This window comes from Rhinolophus hipposideros (assembly GCF_964194185.1).
Source record: "Rhinolophus hipposideros genome assembly, chromosome: 13".
NCBI lineage: Eukaryota > Metazoa > Chordata > Mammalia > Chiroptera > Rhinolophidae > Rhinolophus > Rhinolophus hipposideros.
This window is the reverse complement of record NC_138059.1, coordinates 6,652,556-6,669,538: the sequence shown is the minus strand read 5'-3', so window position 1 is coordinate 6,669,538 and position 16,983 is coordinate 6,652,556. Positions and strand designations below refer to the sequence as shown.

Here is a 16,983-nt window from a genome sequence, read left to right as displayed (position 1 = left end):
CTCCTTCAAGAGCAGTCTCCCCACCCCAGCTTTCCCTGCATTCCTAGTCACCTTCCTTTCCTCTCTGCCCCTCCATCGGTGAGGAACAAGAAATGGGGAGGGAGAAAGATGGTAAGCTGAGTTGCAAAGGGTGGGTAAAGCATGGAAGAAGGCTTTGATTTAGGAAGTTCCTTCCAGAGAGGGATGGAATTAAACCCTCTAGAAACAATCTGAGTGATGCCTTTTAGTTTTGGCCTTTCTGAAGAACTCCTTCTCTCTCAAGATATGGCTCCAGAATCCCGTCTTTTGGGAAGACTTCGTTCCCCACCACCACCACAATCAGACTTCATCTATCCCTCCTGTGTGTCCACTGGGCTGGGGACACAGTGCATTCTCTTGTGTGACTGTCCCCCAGCTCAACTCCTTGGGAGAGGAAATCAGCACATGCTCGATAAATGTTGAATGAATTAGTTAATGGAGTAGAAGGCCACAGCCATTACCAGAGTTCAGGGACGAATTAGATTTCGTCATGAAACACACAGCACCATAGGACAGACGCATCTATTTGCACAGAGCTCCTGGAGCATTGAGGAACAGGACTTCGCAGAGAGTCGGGCAGGCGTCTAAAGACAGTAATTGTTGCAAATATTTAATCCATGCCATTTTCTCCAGTGAACTGCTGACATAAGATTGGATGTCCCCAGGCCTTCCAACAAGCCAAGTACAGCAGGAAGGCAGTGAAAACAGAACAAGCACGGGGGCCGGCTGGCTGGGGATGTCAAGGGGCTCAGCTGGGTCAGGGAAACAGGATGATGGGACACTTTCAAATGAAGTTCACTTCTCGTAAAATGAAACATTCTGTAGGTGGAGGGGACCTCTTAAACCACACGGTCCAAACGCCCAGCGCTGTACCTTGTTTCTCACCCCACAGCCGAGTTCTGTCCTTTTCAGAGTGTGGAGAGGTATGCATAACAAAATGTACCTCTTCAACCATTATTAAGTGTACAATTCAGTGGCACTAAGTACCTTCACATTGTTGTGAACAACTACATCTCCACCCATCTCCAGAACTCTCTCATCTCCCCAAACCGAGACGCTGTCCCCCTTAAACACTCCCCATTAAACACTCTCTCCTCACCCTCTCTCCCCCAGCCCCTGGTTACCACCATTCTACTTCTGGTCTCTTTGATTCTGACTCTTCTAGGAACCTCGTAAAAGTGGAATCACACAATCTTGTCCTTTCATATCTGGCTTTGGAAAAATGTGTTCAAGGTTCATCCACGTGGTAGCATGTGTCAGAATGTCCTTCCTTTTTAAGGCTGAGAAGTATTCCCTGCAGGTGGTGTTCTGTCACATCCACTGGGACTTTCCGTGGAGTCACTCCCTCCCTTCCACGACAGTGAGCCCCTGCAGTCAAGCTTGACTGGTACCAAATTCTCGGGTTCATCAGCAGATAGGCCTGACGTTCCCTCTCACCACTGCTCCTTGCGCGGGCCCGTGAAACCACAGGAAGACAGCCCTCTCCTGCATGGAACTTGGGATATGCGGAACGGAGGCTCGCAGCTCTCCCTCCATCCTTCCTCCATCCTAGATCAACCTCGATCTATAAGCAAGATGGGGGCTTTCAGTTGTCCTCTGGCCATCCTGCTCACCCTCCTCTAGACACATTCGAGGGAGTCTGCCTGGGCCATTCTGCCAGTCAATAAACACACACGATGGGCAGACCCCAAGCTGGGAGCAGGAACAGTGAACCTGACCCGGTCTTTGCTCACCAACTGAGTGACAGGAGACACATGAACGCATACCTTACAGCCTGTGGTCCTCACCGCTTGTGACATGGTGTTTTGAAGGATATAAACAATGGTGAAGACGGTCCTGGAAGCAGTTGATCACAGAGCCCCCAACAAAAACTAAGGAAGGTATTTTATATGAGTGGAGGGAGAGGCTTCCAGGCCGAGAAAATGGTAAGAGCTGAGGCCCTCCCCGAGGGAAAGCAGGACCTGGGGTGCCCTGGGAAGGGCTGCCGTGAGCTGGAACCCGGAAAGCCCGGCCACTGCGGTGGGGAGCGGGGTCTGGATCCCTCGGGCCTATGAGTTTGAGGAAGGAGAATGGGTTTTGTGCCACGGTCAACAGACAGCCAATGAAGGGCTTAGAACTACAGAAACATGATCTAATTCACACTGGAAAATGACAACCCTGGCTTTCAGGTGGAAAACGGATGGAGGTGGGCAAGAGGGGAGACCAGAAGTTAGGATACTGCAGGAAATAAGGCCAGAGGGGTTGGGCTGCCCAAAACCATGAGACGGGCTCTTTGAGGCCAGAGCCCACTGACACAGCCATCTTTGTACCCTCAGGTCTTCTTACCACACAGCCTGGGGCTTACCGCCAGGGGCTGGAGAGGCCTGAGCCCCTTTGAGGCTGGCAGAGCTCCCAAGCCCCTGGGCTCAGAGGCCAGTAGCTCCTTCCTAATTCCCCTCTATCTCAGTCACTCCCTCCCTTCCAGAAGGCTAGATAGTAAATGGTCAATTCCTATCCATCCGGTTGGTGCCATCTCCGAGCACAGAAAACCACCGACTTCAAACCTGGACCAGAGTCCACATACAACAGACTCTGGCTAAATTCCGCTCATTGGCTGGGATGGTTGTGAGGAAATAGCAGTAGAGCTGACCTGGCCCAACAGAGCACAGAGCCCTCTTCGCAGGCCGCCAGGTTCCTGGCGTGCTTGTGGAGTTCCCACGGAAATCAGCTGCGGTCAGCGTTCCAACAGCAGTTTTCCATGCCCATGTTCAGATCTGGGTTTTGTTTGGAACGCAGCTTGGATGCTGAAGGCCAAGGGATTAGTCAACAGTGTTTGTTAAACACGGACTGCGTGCCCAGCATCATGCCTGGCGCTGTCGATTAAAAGAAAACATACCATGTGTGGCTCTTGCCTGCAACACAGCCATGATCTGGGCTACTCACGGCAAACCCTGCCAAAGCAGAACTTCCTGCAGGACGAATCGGAATGCCAGGTCTGCTGGAGCTCAAGGAGAAGGGCCCAGGAGAGGACGGGGAGGTGAAGGACTAGGGTATACTCAGGCCAGTCCCATCCGTGCAGCTCCACAGCCTCGCTGCTGTGTGCCCCTGGGCAAGTCACCTAACCTCTTTGAGCCTCCACTTCCTCATGTTCACACGTGAGGTGGGTACCATTAATTTCCCCATTTGATTGATCAGGAAACTAAGATCCAGATAAGCGAAGTGTAGTTTGCCTGAGGTCACACAGCTGGGATTTAGCTGCAGCCTCGCAAAGCCCCCCTGCTCCAAAACACCTTTCTCATCTGAAACATACGCCGCGTTTCCATCCACACACATTACCTTCCCATCCAGCCACAGGGCCCAGGCCCCTGGAACAGCGACCTCTGCAGCCTGGGGAGGCTGAGTGTGCTGCTGACATCCCAGCCAAGAGTGTGCCGCTCTGCCGTTTCCGACGTCAGCATTTCCCAGTGCTATTTTTTTCCAGATGGAAGCAATGAGGTCCCCAACTTAATTTGTTTCATGCAGTGACACTAATTAATGTTCTGGGGCTCAGGGATTGAGGTGTGTGTGTGTGTGTGTGTGTGTGTGTACGTAGGCGCACACTGCATGTGGTTTGTGTTTGGGTAACTTTCATGTTCCCCAACTTTTGAAATGATGTATCTGGGTGTTTTACCTGAGTCAAAAAGCAGGTTAGGCTTTCATGAAAACACGGTACTCACCTCAGCAGTGCAGGAAACCCTCCAACCCACTACATATGTGTCTTTGCTCCAATTCATCACCGACAGTGAGAACACTGGGGAGCTGAGGCCAGAGACATCAACTGGAGTCCTGGCCAGTAGGACTCTCAGCCGAGGCTACTGCAATCCCCTTTAGAACCTTTGCAAAAGCCTGGGAGTGGTTTGATTTATTGTAACTCATTGGCTCTAATAGCATCTTGTAGGCAGGGCCCAGGATGCTGAAAATCCTACAAAATGTGTGACATTCCTGCCCATTGAGGAATAGCCCCCTCTGTAATGCAAGGAGCTTCTCCACTAAGAAACCTTAAAAAGTATCCCACTATCTAATTCTTCAGGAAATAAAGAAAGGCACAGAGGCATGGGGTTTCTTGTCCAAGGCTGCACAGCAATTCCATAGTTAAAAAAAAGTCTGACCCCTCCAACTACATCTCCTATTTCATCCTCTCACCACCCAGCTACCCACCCCCCATTCATCCAAAGAGCCTCTAGCTTCAGCCACTGGGAATGGTCACACCTGACTCACCTGCCCATTTCTCACTTCCAAGCCTTTGACAAAGCTACTCCTTTGGCCTCCAGCCCTAACCCTGACCCTGACACCACTGCATCTTTCTATGCCTGGATCAAAGGCTGCCTCCTCCAGGCAGCCTGCCAGAGTCCCATCTCAGAACCAACCCACAGCAGTCTGTCTGTATGCCGACTTCTAGCCTGTGTGCCAAGCTGCCTTTGTATGCGAGTCATCTGTTACCATTACGATCAACAGTATGGAACCAGCTGCTTTACAGCCACTGTGCCATCCTATGGTCACAGTATTCTGCTGAGGCAGGTCATCTGATCCCATTTTACAACTTGCTGGAAGTCACACAGGTGGTAAAATGAGGATTTGCTCCCATGTCTGACAGCAGAGCCCACATCACGGCTACGAGGTCACCCTGTCTCCCTGCACCTCCTGTCTAGACAGTGGGGTCTTTGAAGGAGGAAGCCATGTCTAATCCATCCATCCACACTTACCTTATGTCAAACTCCATAAATGATGTCTAAGAGCCCAGGACAGGAACTCCGCTATTCTGCCTCTTGGTCCAGGACCTGTTAGGCCACCTCTGGCCCAATGACCTCCCTCCAGGCACTTGGTGAGTGAGTCAGGGGTAAGACCATACAGTGGGAAGTTTCCCAAGGTTACCTGCCTCCCACCCCAAGAACCCACTGTAGTTAATGACAGTAGTTTCAATTGCACAGTAAAGGACGCCCAGTCATTGCTTCCTGGCTCAGCAGGCGGCTTGGGGTATCACAATGGGACAAGGCTCATCAGAGTGTCCAGGGCTTCCAGAACCTTCTGTCACACCCTCGACCAGTCTGGGTGGGAAGGCAGTGGGCACACAACTCAGAACCCCTCTCTGCAGAGGGCCAGGCCTGACAGCCATGCAAGCAGAGCCTGCGGACTGATTGATGGGGAAAGAAAACACAGGGGGATGTCACTCATCCCTCCCAACCTCTGACATGTTGTCCTGGAGACAACATGGCAGACATGTTGGGTGGAGGAGCAGAAGTCACTCCTCCATCTTTCTCCTTCTAATAGAACCCCGTTTTGTCTAGCTGGTGTACCTGACGTCATATTAGGCTCTGGACTGCAAAGAATGAATATTTGCACCTATGAAAAGTACAGGCAAGAAACAAATCTTCAGCCTCTTTAAACAGCTCAACTCAAGATTCACCCAACTCTAGGTTTTATGATCCCACTTTCTCTTACTTCAATTCCAGCGCCTTTCCTTGAGTGTGAGAATAAAGCAGATCTTTGGGTTGTAAACATGTGACATAGTCATGGTCACAGTTGTACATTAGAAAATGAAGGAAGAAACAGTCTTTACGTTAGCCCTGTATATATGATGAAATCTACTTCTTGTTGATGGAAATCTTTCCTGACTCATTTAAATAGTGTTGACAACTTTATGGGAGCCCCAAGTAGACTCGTTATATACAGTAAGTCCTCACTTAACGTCTGGAATAGGTTCTTGGAACTGTGGTGAAACAACGTGTAACGTGTTGTGTTTTGTTTTTTTTTAACCACAGGCTAATGATATAAACAAGAGTTAAGTTCCAACGGCATCTCATCAGTGTTGCAATGAAAGGATGCTAGTCGAGGACCTGCTGTACATATATTAAAGTGAGTATCACAACACTAAGCAATTATTTATTTATCTACTCTACTGTGAGCCCGTCAAGGCAGAAACTGACTTATTCATCCTTGTATCCCCTATTCCTAGCCCAAGGCCTGGCATCCAGCAGACCTGAAATCAATGTCTGCAGAATGATCATACTTTGAGTTTAAACAGCATATATTGGGGGGCTTGTGTAGTAAACCTAAAAAAAATTAAAATGCCCCCATGAGATTTCTTCCCGGCCAAATAAGGTGTTGAAATCCTGGCACAAAAGAAGATTCTAGAAATCTCACTATTCCCTTTTCCATTCCAGAATCCTGAAGGTCAATGTTAATCACTTCCCCAGGAAAACAGGACTGAGGCAAAGGGCAGAAATCAGGGCACCCCACTTCACAACCAAGATCCTGCCATTTTTCTCAACCAAAGATGTGTTTGTAAGAACAACCGGAATTTCTATTTTAATCTTGTTTTGAAATGCTAATGTTTCTCACGTTGTAAATTTGTACGGTTCTTCATTCTTTGAAAGCGACCCAGAAGTAATAGTGTCAACAGGACTGAGGTTCTCCGTGCTTATGTAAAATAACTCTCCTGTTTTATTTGGTGAGAATTACTAATATGTGAGCGGACCATTACTTTCAACAGGCTGATGCAGACCGTGGCCAAGTTCCCTGGTGCTTTTGAGAACTCTACAATCCTGGCACATAAAAGAGCTCAAAATGATGAGCTATCATTAGCTCCCAGGCACTGAATCAATCGACCTATTTACAAATACTTTTAATTCAGGTTTTTTCTTTTTTTTTTCCTGAGTGACATCCTTAATAAAAAAATAATGAGGGGTAAAACACTACAGAATTACCATGAGCTTTAGGCCACAAGGCGGCCTTTACTTAAGAACCCCTGAGAAAACACAGAAACACGTGCGAACCTCAAGTCACAATATTTCCTTCACTGTAGAACTTGACAATGGGTAGCAGTGCTATTGGGCCCTCCTGGACCACCTCAGGAGCCTCTCCCAGGACCTGCCAAGGTGGCCTTTTGCAGACAAATGCCTTTGGCCAATATCCCCCATTTTGTCTCTGAGAGGAATACCCCTGGGAGCAGCCCTGAGCCAGTGATAGATGGAGTTCAAGGAGAATTCTGTGCTGTCTACACTGCACCTCAGGGTTCCCCACCAGGACTGAGTGTCACCTGTTCTCCAGGTAACCTGTCTGATGCTGCATTCTTCCAGTCTGCTTTCCCTCTCCTGTCTCATCTCCCCACATTTCCTCACAGTCCCCGATTTTACTTATTTGTCCAATTTTTCTTGGAATCACTTCCTCAGTCGTGCACTCTCATTGGATAACACTGCTTCCAAGGGGGCAAAATCCGTTCTGGTGGGGGACAGGTGTGAAAAAAACTTATTCTTTTCATGTATCGAGCCCAGATATACACATAGTCCAGAAAGAGACACACAGGATATCTATGGTATTAAAATGTCATGGGTGGGGGCAATTAGGAGGAAAGACTGAGCAAAGGGGAGACAATGAAAACAAGATGGCGCAACCCTGTGTTAAATAAACCATGTATACTGAGATCCTTGCCTCGGGGAGCTTCTACCAGTGTTACCACTCCACTGAGCAATGTGTGAATGACCTCATTTAACCCTTCCAACAACCTGGAAGGCAAGGAATAGTAGGTCCATTTATCAGATGAGAAACTGAGGCTATTCAAAGTAAAATGACCTGTTGGCGGCTGCAGGGCAAATCGGTGAGATTCAGGGTTAAAAACCCAGTGGCTGGCCTCTCAGCCACACCTTAGGAGAACCATCCAGAATGAGTAGCCCAACATGGCCCAGGGAAATAACTCTACACATGTCAGTTAATGTTATTAATGAAAATAAATCAGGTTTCCACGAATGGAACCGATGGTGGTGCTGCCCCTTTGGTGACATTATAAACAACGCCAATGGACCCAAACATTTGTTATTATTACAAAGGTTTTGAATGCCTTTCAGCTGAGAGGCGATCAGGGACCATTTTATACGAGTTGGTAGATGACCGGAAGTGAGGATGGGGGGTGGAGCAAAGGGGGTCTGGACACTAGAAATTTCAACAGGAAGAGAAGCCCTTCTTGGCAAGAGGCTGGCTGGAGCCTGTGTGTAAACACCTGATCAGCCCACACCTGACTTTATTCTCATCTATTCAGTTGATCAGATCCTAAGTGGCAGGTGAGAATGCGCTGTTGGGAAGCAGTTGCTGCTTCCCAGGACCACAAGGGGAAACCAATGAGGCCGAATGGAGGCCAACCTTGGAAGAAAGCAGCCCTGAGTTTGCGTCCTCCCTTTGTCAGCAGAGTGACCTTTGGCAAGTTCCTAACTGCCCTGGGCCTCACTTTCCTCTTCTCTACATTTCCCTCCAGCTCTGGGGTTTGTAATCTGCCGAGTGACTCTCTGTGCCGGCTCCATCACAATCCCATAAACTGCTGGTAAGTAACTTATCTGCTGGGAGGTTTGATCAGACTTGCTGATTAGTAAGTCCTGCTGGTTTCATTTTTGGGGATGGCCATCAGTAGGCGGAGAAGCATCCGTAACCCATATACACGGATGAGATAAAGCAAAAGCTGGGATTTTAAGAAAGGGCAGGAGTAGGGAGATAAAGCGTGTGATAGTGCTAAGTGACTTTCCATTGGGACAGAGGACAGCGACTGGATGGGCACATTCCCCCGGCTCAGTATTCTCCAGTCATGTTAGGTAATATTTCACCCCACCCTCCCCCAAAAGACATCCATAAAGGTACAGACGGACTTAAGCTGCTATGACAAGTTTACAGAGACTCTCAGGGGTCAAGGCCAAAGAAACGACGTACAGGCTGCCTGCTCGTCGGACACAACACCGGCTCAGGAAAACCAGACTTGGTGATTTGTAAGTAGGGACTTGCTGTGACGGCGACTGTCACTAATATATGTAAAGCATGTCCCCTGATGGTGTTGCCCAAAAGGGGGCTATCATACACTATGAAATGATGTAAAATTGTAGGTTATTATTGATAAGTTGCCATTATATGCCCCAACTCCACTGTAAATTCTTAAAGGGTCCAGGTGACTTTATACTTGTATGTCTCATAAAGGAGGGGAGGATGGAGAAGAGGAAAGGAGCTCTCACCCTGAGGTCTGCAGCCTGGAGGGAAGGCCACCTCAAGGGGAAGCCAATTGGAGACTCTGTGTGGGACGCTCCATGAGCCAACTGCATAAGTATTTACTCTTTTTCATGCGTAAACTATGTGCAAGAAGCCATCTTGTTCCTGAGTTATAACCCTATTTGTTTTCTCAAGAAAACAGTTTACAAAAACGTCTCGCTTCCTTCTGTGGCAGCAGAAAAAGTCCCACCCAACACGGCCACAACTTGGATGGGATCTGATTTGCACGCTGTGACACCTCCAAGATTACAGGTGGCCCCCACCTTGGTACTGACTTCAATCTGGTCATCTCCAAACCTTTTTCCTTAACACAACACAGGAGGCTGAACCACAGTGCCCTCCCCTTTCTGGGTGCCCTCGGTCCTCCTGTGCATTCTATTGTTGCATTTGGTAGACTATTTAAAGTTACTTGTTTTCAGTCTCTGTCTCCATAGGGAAAGAATTACGGCTCATCTCTCTCTATCACCCGGCACGAGGCTTGGCACTGGACTCTGCGTGGCCTTGAAATAAATGCACCTTTTTAGCGTAGAATTGTCATTAGCTAGACAAAGCCCAGGGTGGAGAGGAACCTTGAGACACGGTCTATATAGAATCCACGAATGTAAGAAAATGTGTTCTTACATATATCCCATCTTCTTCGTCGGATCGTCCACTGAGAGGCACCGAGGTTGCTTCCCCAGCTTGGCTCTGGTACATAAGGCTACAATCAACCTAGGGGTGCGTCTATCTTTTTGAATTTGTGTTTTGGATTTCTTCGGGTCAGTCCGTAAGTAAACTTGCTGGGTTTTCGTTCTGCCTTTGCCGGCCGCCGAGTGACCTTTGGCAAGTTCCTAACTTCTTAAAATCCTTGATTCTCAATAATGAGAAGGAAAGTGACACAACTGAGGAAGGAGATGAAAAGAGGAAGATTAGTGGGGTGAAAAAAAGTGCGGATGGACTGGGCTGGTTAAGACGACTAACATCAAGTGAGAAATGAGAAAGAATAAGATACATGGGGGGCAGAAAAGGGGGACAGTGGGCTAGAGTCAGAGAAATAGGACAGCTGAGAGAATTGGAGCCAGCTTTGTCTAGAGAAGAAAAATAATGTCACTTCAGTAATGAATTACAAGTTGTCACACTGGATGAGATGCTGTTGAAGGGGATTCCTTCTGCTTGGTGGCCGAGGTTGACCAGATGTCAAAACTCTGAGATTTCTGTTAATATTAATGATGTCATTATTAGATTATACATATATTCCATCAGGGCAGATATTAGATTATATTATTTTTGTTTTCTTTACTGCTCTATCCTTAATGAAGAGTGCCTGGCCCAAAGAAGGCACTCAAGAAATATCTACTAACTGAGTAACATTAATACACAAATAACTATCATTGCTCATTTCTTCTATGCAAGGTATTCTTAGTTTCACAAGAGCCTATACTGATAACATTTTTCAGATGAAGAAACAGAAGCTCTTCTCTGTTTTTTCATCACAAAAGGGGATCCCAGTAGGGTCGTCACAGAGTCACAAGATTGTCAAGAGGTTAAATACATTAATACATAGAATCACAGCAACAACTAACATTCTTTGAATGTTTTCCATGTGCCAGGTACACAACTTGTCCAAGACCCTACCAGCTGTGAGAGGCAAAGCGACTTTGGGAAACCTAGTGTCTCTCATCCCAAACTTGCCAAGACTCTGCCTGACTGAGGAGTCTGAGTGGGAGTCAAGTGTCTGTCCTCCACGTTTGGGACCATAGATGGTTTAGTTAACATGCTAAGTCCACCAGCCGGGTCTCTTACATTCCAGAGCAGCTGATGGGTGCTTGGGTCTTGCCTCTCAGCCTCACCTGCCAGATGTCCTGAGGCCAGTCCACCTCCGAATATAACCGGTAGGCATTCCCTGTGGTCATTTCCCCATGGTCTGTCAACAGGTGAGTGACTGAGGATACCTAGCTGACCGCGGAGAAGTTGTCAGGGCAGCAGGATCCTTGTGCAGTGCCAGCCCAGCAACAATGCCAACAGGAAGCCAGCGTCTCACCACTCACAATAAGCTAGGAAGGGGGAGTCCCGAGAAAAAGCCAGGGCAGCACAGTGGCCACACACACTGGTGTGTATGACTTTTAAGGAGACACCTATTCAGAAACGACTAATGAATACTGAGTGCCTGACATGGGGAGAATTTCATTTCTACACACTATTTCCTTTACACCTGAAATCCACCCTCTGACCGGTCAGTGTTATCGACTGCAACGACAGGTCATTTCCAATTTAGCTCATGCAAAGTCACAGACGTAAGGCAGAATCCAGATGTGAACTCCAAGGTCATGGCCAAATCTCTGCCCACATTTTTTATAACATCAAAACGCTTCTCAGTCATAAGGCTAAAAAAGCAGAGAAATGATCAGCCTTACTGGGCTCAAAGCATGGTCTCCCACCTTCTCCCCCACCCCATAGTCCATTTTAAGACTTCAGAGAGCCATTCTTATCATTCAAATCCTACAAGGCTGACCTTGGCTACTTAGTGTTGTTGTGATAACAGTAAAGCCGTAGAGAATAGTCTTGGTGAACCCAGGCATAGTCTTTCGCTCATCCTTTCAGCAAATGCTCACTGAGTCATTTCCAGGGCCCGGCAGCCTACTGGGGACTGAGAATGCTAAAGAACAACGAACAACAGAACCCCTGCTCTCAAGGAGCTCTCCACTCAGTGGGCAAGATGAGCAGGCCAATCAACCCAATGCAACGTGCAAAGTCCTAGGATTGGGGACACTGCAGAGGAGGGGCAATTCTAGCTCAGTCTGGAGGGTCAGGGAAAAGCTTCTCCCAGAGGAGGTCACACTGGAGCTGGGCCAAGTGAGTGGCCAGGAGAAAGTAGGGGAGGGGCATTTAAGGCAAAGGGAGCAGGGTGTATGTGTCTGTGGCGGGGGTGGGGGGGGTCTTTGATTTCCACATTTGCTGTAGTCTATGTTTAGGATAGAGGGGGGAAATTACATCTCATGGGTCAGGTTCCTTTTTTTTCTTTTTTTTAAAGCATGTACAAGACTGTGAGCCCATGGTCAGCCCAATTTCTTGGCACCCTTATGCCATTAGCCACAGCCCAGAAAAGGAGAATGGATGCTCTGAAACATGAATTTCAGTGTCTTGTAAAATCCTGAATCATCAATGAAAGGTTCAATTTCGTTCTCTTGACTGGACTTCCTCCTACGCTGGAGAGAGGATGTACAATCCATTAACTAGGTAGGCTTCAAAATCAGAATCTCAAGCCCAACCCAACATGGGTTTTCCTGTACAACTCCCAATGAATCACAATCCACATTCCCACCAGCACCACAGCTTATCCCATATTTCCCTAACACTGCGGTTCCCGGGGATATGACCATCCCCTGTTTTGGTCCCAAATTCCATTTCTAGCCATTTGCCAACTGTGAATAGGAAGAGGAAACAGGCATTACTAAAGAGCCTTGTGTTTACCAATAGGATCGGGGCACCCAGTGACCCGTGGTGAAATACCCAGAGTCCTGAGGTTGTTGGCAAGGGTCAGAACTGTGATCTGGGCTCAGAAATGCTGGCCCACTGCACTCAGATGTGTGCTCCCTAAACATCAGCTGCAGACTCTTGGACAAGTGGTTTTATCTCTGGAAGTTTTCATATCCTCATCCACAAAATGTAGGTAATGATTCCCACCTCCTAGGACCATGGTGACAATCAAATGATTTGCATGTCTGAAAGTACCAGGCTAGGTATTCAACTCCTCCCCCTCTCATTGTCTTACATTTTTCCTGGATCCTCTCCTGGAAACTGAGGCTGCAGGTTCTGGCATTCTCAAACTTGCTTCTGGGTGATGAAATAATTCTAGAGAAGGATAATTGTGGCTCTGGCATCTTAGCTATCCCTTCCCCAGACTGGGCAACACAGGGCTGGGGTGCTGTCTGGAAAATGTGGGAGAAGGAAGAGGGAGCCCACAAGCTCTGGTGTGACCCCAGTTTCCAATGTCAGCCAATACATGCTGACTGCCATTTATGTGCAAAAGGATATGTGAGTCTGTGTATGTTTGTGTGCACGCAGGTAATTTTTGTGTCTTTTTTCATTATCACATATTCCAATATTAATTTCATTTCAATTTAACTAAATACAGCAGACGAATGCATTTTTCATCTCTTTTTTCCACCTGAAAAAAGCAAATGGGAGAGCAACAATTGCTAATCCTTCTCTCCAGCTACTAACACCTGCAAATACACGCGGTCGCCAAAGGCTGGACCCCCCCAAACCCATGTTCCTGGCTGGATGCTCCCTCCCTCCTGCTGGTTCCTCAGTTTCAGGGGACGCACCCTCTAAGCGACCATAACCTCTCTGAAGAAACCTGTTGCCCACTCAGAGGTTCTGTGTGGATGCCCCCACCTGGTGGCCAAATTTGGAAAAGCTTTTGAACCGAGGAAGATTGGCAGGTAGTCCAAAGCTCCCTGAACTCCCTCAGACCCCATCAATCATGGGTCAATTGGAAGAGAACAGAGAGGAATATCTACTAGTAAAGGCACAAGAGGGGTCAAGGTCATGGCCAATTCTCTGCCCAAACCCTCGTAAAGAGACAGCCTCCTGAAAAGCAGCCATCAGAATGACTAAGCCACAGACAGGAGGCAAGGGGTAACTGGAAATGCCCTGCCAGCTCTGCGATCTGTGCTGACAGCCTTGATTTCCCCTCCTGGGTGAGGAGCCAATGCTGCCATCCTTGCCCTCTCCCCAAATTTAGGAGGATGTTCTATCCAGAGTCACCAGTGCAGAAGGGAGTTCTATCTTCCTTCTGGCCACGTATTTACATCCTGATTAGCAAGAAGACACTTTCTAGGGGAAAGGTGCCTGTGGGCAAACCTCCAGCCCAGGCCCCTTCACAGGCCCCATCCCCTGCCCAGCCAAAGTGAGAGAAGAGGCAGCAGCTGAGGCTGAAGGGATATCAGGACCAAATCATGGAGATGTTTCAGCCAAAATAAGCCCCTGAGGCCCTCACCTCCCCGCATTAAGCTCCAGCCTCTCAGTGTAGGCTTAGAGCCTGAGACACACACTCTCTCTTCCTCTCTCTCATTAACTTCCCCCCAAAGCACCCAAAGACATGGTTTTGGACCAGACCAAGCCCCCAATGAGAGCAACCAGGATCTTTCCTATACCAGGATGGAGCCCTAAGAAGGATAGTACACGCAGGCAAGCAAGCAATCTACACACACACACACACACACACACACACACACACACACGCACACACAGTGGGTAACTCCCATCCCCAACTCCAGGATGTACCATTTAAACTCTGCAGCGATCCCAAGAGAAGGGACCCGCCCCGAGCAGAAACACAGCGCGCAAGGGAGGGTCCGCTTTCCCCTGCTCCACCTCCACATTAATCGGGGGGGAAAAAAACCACAGAATTCTTTTAAGCTTGGCTACCAATATCCGGAGAAGGTGCCATACATGCGCACCCGCGCGCACACAAACACGCCAATTTAGTCTCGGAAACAGCGAGGAATCACGCCGTGGGGTCCACCACCGCGAGGGACCCACCCCGCGGGGACGCACGCGCCTCCGCAGCCCCGACCCTGCACCCGCACCCCAGCCCGCGCCGCCGAGGGGCGCCAGGGACTCACACGAGCGCGTGGTAGAGCAGCGCCCAGCCCCGCGGTCTCTCCAGGGCGTCGTAGATCAAAGTTTGGATGCGCCGGCACTTGGCGTTGTTCCTCTTGACCGGGCGGCTCAGGGGGGTCTTGGCCAGGAGCCCGAGGCCCTGCGGGGTCCTCCGCGGCCCCTCGTCGCGGCCGCCGCCCTCCAGGAGCAGGGTCCCGTCTTTGTCGGCGCCGGCCCCGAGCGCCAAGGTGACTTGCTCCGCCTCGCCGGGCGCCAGCCCCACTTTCCGCTCCTCGTCGCCGGCCGCCGCGGCGTCCCCTCCGGCCGGGTTAGCGGCCCCGCCACCTCCGCCGGCCCCGCCGCCGCCGCCGCCCGCCGCCCCCGCCGCTCTGCGCGCCTTGAGCCCCATCTGCCTCGCCCCCGCCGGCCGCTCCGCCTTCTCCGCTGCTGCTCCGGGAAGAAGGGGCGCTCGGGGTGCGTGGACGAGGTGGCGGCGGCGGCAGCAAGCCCGGGAACTCCAATGCCATGATCCGCGCGCCCCTCCCCACCCACGGCCCCCAAAGCAGGCAAAGGCGGGCCCCCCGGGGGCAGGGGAGGCCAGGCGGGGCCAAAGGGGGTCACATCCCGAGCGGGTCAGCCGCGGGACCCCGAGGGGCGCGGGCGGGGGGTGGCGGGGCGCGGGCGCGGGCGCGCGAGGCTGGCGCGGAGGCGGCACCCGGGCCGGCGAGCCCGAGGCAGCATCGCAGTGTATTTACAAGCCCGGCGCCCGCCCGCCTCCTCCCTCCTCCGCGCTCCCACCGCGCCCCTCCCGCCCGCTCCAGCCTCAGCCCCGCACCCGCAGCGCCTGTCGGCGAGCGAGCGAGCGAGCGCCGCGGGCCGAGCGCTGCCCCCCTCCCCCCTCGCCGGGGTGGGGCCGTCTCGCCCGCCCCGCCCCGCCCCGCCCCGCCCCGCCCCGCCGGCGCCCCGCCCCTCCCCGCGGGCGTGGGGCTTTCCCGGGGGGGGGGCGTGGCGAGCTGGGTAAAGGGGAGCAGCGCCGGGGAATTTCGTCTTCCTCTCCGCCTTGTGGCCGCTGCAGCTTGACGTTTTCTTGTCACCTCCAACCTGGCTTCTCGGCTTCGGAAGTCAAATCCAACTTGCTGGGTGGGCCCAGGCCGAGAGCACCTAGAACCCCCCCGGCTCCTGGGTGGCAACGTGGCTCCCCAGGCCCTCGGGTTCATCGTTCGCGGTCGGTAGTGCCGCTCTCACCTCCGCTGGCCCTTGAAGAGCATCTCCGCCAGCTTGGGTGACCAGAGGGCTGAAGGGACCGAAAGAGCACGGGAAGCCGCATCCTCGTTTCTCCCTTCGCTCCTAACCTGTGCTCTAGGCCAGTGGTGCCCTGGCTTGCCTGAGTTTCTGTTCACTGGCTCATAGAAGCGATTACTGCACCCACAGGAGTGAGCTTCTATCAGAGGGCGATGTTCTCAGACCAGGCCACCCAAGGTCTCTCACTCATTAGGCTTGCATTCTAGGGAGACGTGGAAAAACAAACATAAACCTTATAATTGCCAATACTGCCAAATGCGGCGAGGGAACGAAATGGGGTGTGCCAAAAGTCGGGAGCTTTTTTATACGGGCTGGTCCTGGAAGGCCTCGTTGTGGATGTGACATTTTGAGGTGAAACCTACACGACAAGCTGCTTCAACTACGGTGGTAAATGTCCAGAAGAGCCTTCCAGGCAGCAGGAATGTGAGTACCCAGGTGAGGTGTGGCTCCAGGTAACTGCACAGGGGAGAGCAGAGGAGGTGGGGCCACAGTTAGGCAGGGGCTGGATCTGGTAAACCTTTGGCAGGGGACGGTGAAGGTCCTGCACTTCTAACTCCTCTGCTCCCTCCCACCATTGCCACCAAGGTGGGTTAGAGAAACCCTCCATTCCTGTGGTACCAGGTACCTTCTTCACTTCCCACTCGCTCCCCTCCTGTCTGCTGGCTTGGGAGGAAGAGAGGGGCTGTGAGCAAAGCCAAGCCTAGAATCTTTCCTTAGTGTATAAGACAAGAGTCATCAGAAGGCCTGCAATGCAATGCCAGCTCTGGGTTTGCCTGGCAGTGTTGGCCAAGGAGAGCAGAAGAGAGAAAGCAAGGGAGGGGAGGAGAAGGGAGAAGAGATGGAGGACGAAAGAAGGGATGGGTGAGGGGAGGAGAGAAGGAAGTATGAGTGAATGAGGTGGGGAAGGAGAGGAGTATCGGAGGAGGACCTGTATGAAAAACCATCTGAGGGGAGAACCTTAGAAATTTCAGAACCAAGAAGGATGGAGTTTCAAGAAGGGAGTTAAATGATACTACAAGGCGGAAATCATCAAAGATG

At 50.8% G+C, this 16,983-nt stretch overlaps 1 protein-coding gene across 2 annotated transcripts in view; it reads right to left on the bottom strand.

Annotated features, from left to right (window-relative positions):
* KCNQ3 (potassium voltage-gated channel subfamily Q member 3) overlaps positions 1-15,526 on the bottom strand; it is a 226,151-nt gene extending 210,625 nt beyond the window's left edge. Inside the window, exon 1 of one of the 2 annotated variants that reach the window (XM_081070100.1) lies at positions 14,667-15,526. In XM_081070100.1, the coding sequence (XP_080926226.1) occupies positions 14,667-15,052 (386 nt within the window). In that variant the 5' untranslated portion in view covers positions 15,053-15,526. The remainder of the gene's footprint in view (positions 1-14,666) is intronic. The other variant, XM_081070099.1, reaches the window with a different exon arrangement.
* Positions 15,527-16,983: the final 1,457 nt, after the last annotated feature.